The sequence below is a fragment of the Apteryx mantelli genome, chromosome 15 (genome assembly GCF_036417845.1).
Source record: "Apteryx mantelli isolate bAptMan1 chromosome 15, bAptMan1.hap1, whole genome shotgun sequence".
Lineage (NCBI taxonomy): Eukaryota > Metazoa > Chordata > Aves > Apterygiformes > Apterygidae > Apteryx > Apteryx mantelli.
This window is the reverse complement of record NC_089992.1, coordinates 1956658-1965108: the sequence shown is the minus strand read 5'-3', so window position 1 is coordinate 1965108 and position 8451 is coordinate 1956658. Positions and strand designations below refer to the sequence as shown.

At 61.3% G+C, this 8451-nt stretch overlaps 1 protein-coding gene across 3 annotated transcripts in view; it reads left to right on the top strand.

Annotated features, from left to right (window-relative positions):
- The first annotated feature begins 1215 nt into the window (after positions 1-1215).
- CORO2B (coronin 2B) overlaps positions 1216-8451 on the top strand; it is a 31575-nt gene continuing 24339 nt past the window's right edge. Inside the window, exon 1 of one of the 3 annotated variants that reach the window (XM_067305246.1) lies at positions 1216-1452. In XM_067305246.1, coding sequence (XP_067161347.1) covers positions 1438-1452 — 15 coding nt within the window. In that variant the 5' untranslated portion in view covers positions 1216-1437. Of the gene's footprint in view, positions 1453-5583; positions 5673-8451 lie in introns of those variants that run through there. The other 2 variants (XM_067305243.1, XM_067305245.1) reach the window with 2 other exon arrangements.

Genomic DNA, 8451 nt, shown 5'->3' with positions numbered 1-8451 from the left:
GGCAAACCTTTGCTGCAGCAGGCACCTGCCGCAGCCTCCCCTTTGGGGTTTTTCTGTCCAATTCGACCGTGCCATGCAGAATTAGGTGTGTTTGCTCTGGGGCTCGATGCTGCCTGAGTCACGGGCCGTCGTGCGGGAGCACGGTGGCTGTGTTGTGCGTGCCCGCGCAGCCGAACCATCGCTTCTCCACTCCCCAGACTCTTCTAGCATTAAAAAGTCACTTGTCACAGGCTACAACAGTAGAAAAAAAATCGCTTATTAGATACAATAAGATGTTTCATGGAATTTTTAAAAATAGTGGCTAAGCTAAAAATTCTGAAAAACTTTCGCTGGGTTGGCATAAAAACTGCAGCTACTGGAAGAGCTGCTCGTGCAGCTGCTCTTCTCACCGACGTGGGGAAGCTGCAGCAGTCCCGACGTTTACATTGGAGAGGGGGGGAAAAAAAAATGGAAAAACAACTTATTTCCTCCCGCGTGGGCGCCTCGGCGGGGGCAGCGCTGCGGGGGGGGCGGTTTATTCGGGCACAGCCTGTCTAGTGCTCCGAAAGGAGCGTTTATTTTTATTGCCTTGGGTGGAAGAAAACAATTGCCCTTCCAGCCTGTAAGCACGGGAACGCGCCGGCCGCTGCGAGGCCCCGGAGATCGCCGCAAAACCCGGATTTGGGGCGATTCGCGGTAAGCACGGGGCGCCGCTCGCGCCCGCCTCGGCCCCGCGGAGCAAAGCCGCCCCCGGCGCGGCGCGATGCGGCCCCGGCAGCAGCGATTAACGGGAGCCATGGCCGCCTCGCACCGGCTCGGCCCGCCTGGAGAAAAGGGCTCTGCTATTACATGCATTTATTTATAAGCGCTCAGCGCTGGCGCAGCCCCGAGCAAGCGGCCGGAGCGGGAGCGGGGTGGGAAGCGCAGCAGGTGCCCGCCGGGCTGCGGCCCCCCGGAAATAGGAAGTTCGGCTTCCAAAGAGTTAAAAAAAACCCGGCCTTTTCTCCTCGGAGCTGAATGGCAATTATTCCCCCCGCGCCTGCCCCGCGCTCCGTCCTGGCGCTTCCCTCCGCCGCCCGCCCGCCCTCCCTCTCCGCCGCGCTCTCCTCCCTCGCTTCCCCCTCCGCCGCCTCTTCCCCCGCTGCCGGGGCCCTGCCTGCCTGCCTGCCTGCCTGCGGCCCGGGCGGCTCCGGCGTTGCGGCCCCGCCGGGCACCGGCCCCGGCCCCGGCCGCGGCCCCGCTGCGCGGCGGCAGCTCCCGGCTCTGCCCGCAGCCGCTGACGCCGGTGCCTCTGCGGGAGCAGCGGCGGCTCCGCTCGCCCCAAACCCTGCCCCGGGGCTCCGCTGGGGGTTTTTGTTTGTTTGTTTGTTTTTGTCTGTTTTCCTCCCGCCTCCCCCCCCCCCCCCTCCCCAATCGCTGCTTTCCGGAGAGCTCGCTCACTTCTCCCCGCGGTTCTGCATGACTGTCACCAAGGTAAGGACCTGCCCGTCTCGGCCCGCGCCCCCGAGCCGCGCCGCGCCGCGGGCTGGCGAGGCTCCGGCTGCGGCACCGGGCCGGAGCGCGGCCCCCCGGGATGCCGCGGGGGAACCGGCACCGGCACCGGGGCGCGGCGGCGGCGGCAGCAGCCTCCCGCGCCCCCCGCCCGAGCCGCTTCCCGCATCTCCAAGTTGCTCCATCGCCAGCTCCCGGCTCTGCTGCATTTTTAACCCTTTGAGCGGCGGCGCGGGAGGCCCGGGAGCACCGGGCCGGGCGGCAGCGAGGGGCCCCGGAGCCCGCTAAGCCGCTCGGCTCGGCCCGGCCCGCCCGGCCGGTGCTGCCCGGTCTCCGCAGGTGGCTGCCCGAGGGGAGGGCGGCGGGCGCGGGGGCATCAGGGCGCTGCACGCTGTGGGGTGCGACGGCCGGGCCCCGAGCAACCCCCCCCCGGCGAGGGATGCTCTCCCGGGGGCGGCTGCGTCGCGAGCAGAGAGCGGCTCCGGTTCTGAAATTCTGCCGTTTCACCCTCTGCCGGGTCTCTCCCAGACCTCAAAGCGGAGGCTCTGCTTTCCCGAAGCACTGGCAGCGCTCTGGGGGAAGGTGCTGCTTTCTAGGGAGCGCTCCGCATTTCTGCTTCCCACGGCAGCTGGTGCCGGGGCGCCGCGCTCAGCAATCCCCCCTTGGCCCCTGCCTGCAGTGGGACAGTGCCAGAGCGATGCCACGGCTGGGGTGGCCCCAGAGCAAGCCCTGTCCTGGGGGCACTGGGTCACGCTGAGTTCATTTCTGTGCCATAGCTGCATCCGGGGGAAGGGGATACCTTGCAGGGGAGCAGCGGGACACGGGGATCACAGCTGCCCAGACTCACCTGCTTGCCCCATGCCCCCAATTTGCAGCTGTGCAGATGAGCAGATGCATAAAGGCTTACGCACTGGGGTGAAGCAGCAGTGCCCCCCGCTAGCAATCCCCCTCCGGGCAGCAAACCGCCTCGCGCAGGGCTGGTGCAGCTCTGGGGCTAGGTTGGGTGGTAGGACACAGCCCTGTGTGCTGCGTTTGCCTCCGCAAGGGGCCAGGGAGCAGACTTGCTTTCCCAGCAAACACAGGGCACCAGCTCAGCTCCACCAAGCCCAGTCCTGCATGCAGCGAGGGTGCAGCAAACCGCTCACGTAGCGGCCAGCGGGTGAAGGGACTGGACTTCCCCGGATGTGGTCTGATGTTAGAGGCCAAACAAAGCCCTTGCCCATCGTTGCACGTGCACGATGCGGGTTTGTGGAGCATGGCGCTGAGGTAATCAATGTGCAGCGCCCAAGCACCCCGAGGGCTGCTGCCTGCGCACACGTAGCAAACGGGAACAGCGTAGTTCTTCACTGAACCCTGAGACGAGGTGGGTTTGGGGGGGGAAACCCCAGTGCCGTGCTCTGCCTGCCACCTCTTGCGCTGGACGTAGTCAACCTCCTGGTTTGGAGGTGGCACAGCAGGGACACGAGCCTTGCACAGCCTGAGCACTGGAGGTGTTGCAGCTCCAGGCTGAGGAGCAGGAAGCCGAGCTCTGGGACCGGATCTGCTGGTGAAGACAGTGCAGGGGATGAAGTGCTTCCCCTAGCTCCGTCCTTAGCAAGCAGCTTGCGTATTGCCTGGTTTGATCTTTTTGCTGAGCAGCCACCAGCTTTTGCATCTGTTGTTATTTGTTTCTGGTGCGTCTTGTGCTGCGTCGTGCTGTTGCAAAGCCCCTGCTAGCTGGACAAATGCACCAGTATTTGTGTATTAAAATAAGTGTTTCCAGCTCTTCTGGGGGCTGAGAGAAGGATTGAAGGACTGACCCAGAAGGTCAATGAGGTTAAAAACCTGCAAACTTACTGATATTAGAGTGTCAGGTTTAACCCAGGCCAATTAGTCTGTAGTGCTTGTTAACATATTTTGTTTTTTGAGTGCAGATTTATTCAGTGCTAAATTGAGAAAAGGCCTTGAGGTTGCAAGGAAAACAAGCTTTGTAGTAAGCAAAGGACTCCTCTGTTCATTGTCAGGAAAAAATATATACATAAACTAAAAGGATCTATAGTACGTGCACAGAGTATGCATTCATTAAAGCACCCAAAAGCTCCAATATCCCCTGTTATATACTATTTCCTGCAACGTGGACTACCTTAATGCAAGCTAAAGGCAGCCCCAGAGCAGGGCCCTGAACCTGCCGCCGTGCCTGTGCCAGGATCCTTCCAGGGTCCTTCGGTGGCCGACCCGCTCTGGCTGCGTGGCGGCGGTGCTCTACCACGGCAGGGTAAACGAGGGGTTCGGTGCCTCGCTGCCCCTGCGAGGGGGGAGCCCTGGAGGACGTCGGCGTCCACCACAGCCCGTCCCAGGGCAGGTGTGGGGCCGCTTTCAAGGCGGTGCAAAGCTCAGCAGCGAGGGGTAGGGTTTGCAAACCTTGCAAATATTCCTGAGCAGCCTTTGTCTTTGGATGAAAACAGACTGGAAAAATCGGGTCCAATTGCCTAATGCCAGATAAGGCTATTTTAACGCGAGCCCCAAGCACGGGCAGGCTGCCGGGCAGGTCGGATCAGCAGGAAAAGCTCCTGCACAGTGCCCGCGTGGGGAGGCAGCATGGGGGCAGAGATGCACGCTGTCAGGATGTCCCACGAGCTGGTTTCATCAGCCCCCAAGCCACCCCCTGCCTCCCACGGGAGGGAAGCCAAGCGAACGCGGCACATCCCCACACCTCCTTCTTTTGGGGGAGTTTTCTACCCAGGAGAGGAGATCTTAGGTTATAAATAGGATGGAGAAGAACTGATTGAAATGCAAGAAGAGCCCACGACTCACATTGAGGAATCTACTCAAATGCTGTGAAACCTCTCCTGGGGCTGGAAGCCAACCATCTCCTTCCTGTGTGGTTCTTCCACATCTCCAAACAGGAAATTCCAGGGGAAGGAGCTCATGGGTCTCACCAAGAGCAACCCCAGCAAACCTGGGGCCTCTGCCCTGGGGAGGTTTTCTCCAGGCTCTGCAATAAGGGTCAATGAGGGCAATGTCCCGCAGCTGGGGAGGTGCCATCCCAAGGGGGCAATTCACCCTGATGTAGCCCAGCTGGGCCTGTGGCATGGCCCATGGCCACTCCGTGGAGAGGAGGACTTTCATCTGGATGACTTGGTGCTTCCATGCCCTGATTATCCTGGAGCGCATTGATGTTTACTATCTCATCCGCCTTGCAAAAGTGGTTGGAAATGAATCTTCTTTTTTTCTGCTGGGCCACAGAAACCATCGCAGCATTGCATTTGAGCCGGAGCAGCCCAGAGCCCTGCGAGCGGTGCCCGTGCTCCAGCTCTGCTGCACCGTACCTCACTCCCAGGAGATGAACCTGGGTCCAGACAGGACCTCCTGGGTCACCGGGGCTCATCTGCTGCTGCCGAGTCAAAGAGGGATCGATTAGGTGCAAGCGAGCATGACCGGGTGGTGTCCGCTGCGTGCAAATGGGGAAAAAAAACCCAAATCCATTTTGCGTAGCGGTGCTTATGGTCTACGTTGCAAAGCTCAATGAACCAGCTCATGAAACCCATCTGCATAAAGTGCCACTTCCACAGAGGCAAAGCGTGTCGGGACCTATTTCCAGAGACCTTTTCCGCCCCAAAGACGTGCCTGTACGTACGGGGGCAGAGGTGGCAGCCCGCGCGACGGATGGGCCCGTCGCCCTGCGGCGATGCCCAGCGGCTGGAAGCAGGCGTGCCGAGCCGAAACCCGCGGAGGGGAGAGGTGGCAGCTGCGCGGGGCAGGGGCGGAGGAGAACAGCCCTCGTTCCTGCCCGCGGGGTGTTTCGTCCGCAGCTTGATAAAGCCAGTAACGGTGATCGAAGGCACCGTGACTCCCATTCTGATTCAGAAGCAAAACCGCTGTAGGAACAAGCGGCTCGTGGCCGAGTGAGCCGAGGTCCTGCTGCGCTGGGAGCCGCTCCGGGGCTCCGTGGGCTGCAGAGCCGTGCCTTGCCCCGGATGACGTTCTGCTTCTTATCAGCGAGCAGGAAGAGCGCAAAGCCAGGCCTGATGGTTGGCAGATGATGCAAGGCCTGGGGGAGTGAAAAGCGAGGGGGGGGCTCAGTCACGGATGTGAGTCACGGGAGGGATAAGAGGAGCCGGGGGAAAGTGGCCGAACGGGGAGACTTAACCTCCGGTTGCAGCGCGCGCGGGATCGCGGATTCGCCTGATTGCCCCCAAACCGCCAAGAGCAGCACGAGGGAGGTGAGGAAGAGCGGCCTGATCGGGGAGGGTTGGGTTTCCTCCGCGCTTGGTGCCGAGGCTGCAATGCCGGGAAAACGGTCCGTCCAGGGGCGGACGGCTCGAGCCGCGGGGAAGCTTGGAAACGCCCAGAGGCTCCCCAGGACGCGTCCAGCTCCCGCCCGTGCGCTGGGGCCGGGGGGGGGACGGATCGTGAGAACAACCTTCGGGGGGGGGGGGGTCTTACTTGGAGGGATACGGTTTTAAAACGCCTGGAGTTTTTTCTGAAAGATGCAGTTTAGAAGAGGATGCGCCGTGGGGTGGTTTAGGCCGAACGGTCTCCTCCGACTTTTCTATCTATTAATTGGCATTAGTCATGGAGTTACATCGTCTAGATAACTGCTCATCCTCTTAAGTCAGCGGCGTGATGAAGCCAAAACAGAAACCCGGGGAGGAAATTGCATCTACGGTCTGCCGCGGTGAAGGCTGGTAACGAATGACGCAGTCTAACGTGGGCAAGGAGTAATTCCAATTACCGCAGAAGCCCTCGGTGGGGAGGGCGCAGCGGCTACAGCGCCGGCGAGCCGGGCGGCGGCGCCTGGAAGCGGCTTTTACAGCCAGCTGCGTTGTCCTTTGCGTTCTCAGTAAGGGCAGATTCAAAGTGTCTGGGGCAAACGCTGATCCCACGGAAACGCTGATACTGGTTCAATCAGTACAAAGCTTGCTTGAAGGTACCGGGCCGCGTTACCACGCAAAATGGCTTTACAGAAAATGGGCTTTGGACTGCACAGCTCAACTTCATTTCTGAAGAAATTGCTGCATTTGATGAAGTCTTCTCTATACGTTCCCCTGCAAAATGAATTCGATGATGTGCATGCTCTGATGTCTGAAAAAAAAAAAGCTCCAGATAAACCCTTTAGCATGAGTTTTAGTAATATTAGGTGCGGGCAAACCAACACGTCTAGAAAGCAGATGAACGGCAACGATCGCCGCAGGGCGTATTGCCAGCGGCGTTCGGCGCCGCCGGCCCCTTTTGTCCCGCGTGCTCGGCCGCGGCCTGGGCTCGGCCGTTCTGCAGCACGTGATCCGCAGATCCCGTATAATGGTGCCGTCGCAGCAACTGGAAGAGGCAGCAACATCGCTTTAGTCACCAGCTGCATCCAGAGGAAAACAAGGCTGTCGGTAATGAATTGCTAATAAAGTGCAAAACAAGCCCTCCTTTCTTAAACGGCACCGATGTTCTGTTCGCTGCTCTTCAGCTCTGCTGGGATTGCTGGGGTGGGGAGCAAGCCCCGCGGGCGGCTTTGAGTCTAAAAAGGGAAGCTCCTCGTTTCAGAAAGTATTGCTCTCATCAAAGGCGACTTCTCTGGCCTGGGTTTTTTTAGAGGGTTTGAATTCTGACTCAATGCAGCGTTAATCTGTGGCTTTAATACTGTCCGTTTGCAGCCAGTAGGCTCGCTGGGTGCTGTAGTTCATACTGTGCAAAACGCAACGCCGGGTCACTTTTTCCCCCCTGCCCTGCCCCACCCCCCCCTTCTTCTTTTCATGGAAATTTTATCAAATGATGAATTGTTCAATTCATTACCCAGCTAGCAGAAAGCTCGGAGTCCTCGAATTCTGGATTCCTATCTCCCGAGTCAGTGTGCAATTGCCAAAATCTGGCAGCAGGCAAAATCTACGTGACGGAGCCAGCTGCTCGAGTCCCCCACAAATCTGTGAATCGGATCTTTCAGGGGCTGGAAGCGACCCAGCGGAGCGCTCGGCTCCGCGAATCCCTCGCTCCTTTGTTCAGCGCGAGGAGGCTCTTAGCGGCGCTGCCTCCCGGCAGCTCCCTGCCAAGGCCGCGGCGCTGCCGAGCCTCGGGAGCGGGCGTCCCGGGAAAGCGCTGCTGGGGGGTGCGAGCCCGGGGAAAGCCAGCGTGGCGCAAGAGGAGCGGCCGGGACGTCGGGCGACTCCTCCGCCTGGCCCCGACGACTGCGAGATTTAACAGGAAATCGGGCTGAACCCTTGAGACCCGAGCCTGGCCGATGGCAGGGACGCGGGTTTGGATGAAGCGCGGTGGAAAATCCCGTCGGAGGCTGAGCGGCCACAGCGGCTCTTTGCAAACTGTTGCTCGATGCTCGCTGCAAAGCCCGGCCGGGATGCGTCTCTTGGGGTCCGCGCGGCGCTCCCGCGGGAAACCCTTTCCTCCAGGAGGAGCCTGGACCCGCTGCTTTCCCCCTCTCTGTGCTGCGGTTTCTTCCGGAGGCGCCGGCGAGCTGCTGGGCCGGATGCAGAAGCCCTCGCCCACCTCCCGCTCCGCAGGGCGGATGACAGCACGGCTCCGGACAGAAAAGCCCTGCGGAGCAGCCGGCCGGGCGCGCGGCCAGCGCGGCCGCTGCCTCTCGGGGGGTTTCTCCCCTGCCCCGGCGGAGCGCGGGAAAGTCCCGCGGAGGCATCGCCGCTGGCCTGTGCCCTGGAGCCGCCGCTGCCGCTGCCTTTTGGTAACGGGAAGGACCCAAAGGGCAGGTTCCTGGGGCCGGAGCGATGCACGGATGGGGGTCACATCCCGGTGGCACGGATAGGGGCTGCCGGAGCGAGCCGGCCCCGGCCTGGGTTCATGGTGCCGCGAGGCGCCTTGGTGCCCGCGTGCACAACAGCGGCTGTAAATTCCCCGGGGAATAATAGCGGCTGTGTGAGCGCGGCGGGAGCCGTGCAGCCTCGCAGCGGGCCGTGCCAGGCGCCCCGGGGCGCTCGCCCTCCTGCCGCAGCCCCAGCCGGCGCATCCCGTCCCGTCCCGTCCCGCCGCGCCTGTGAATTCCAG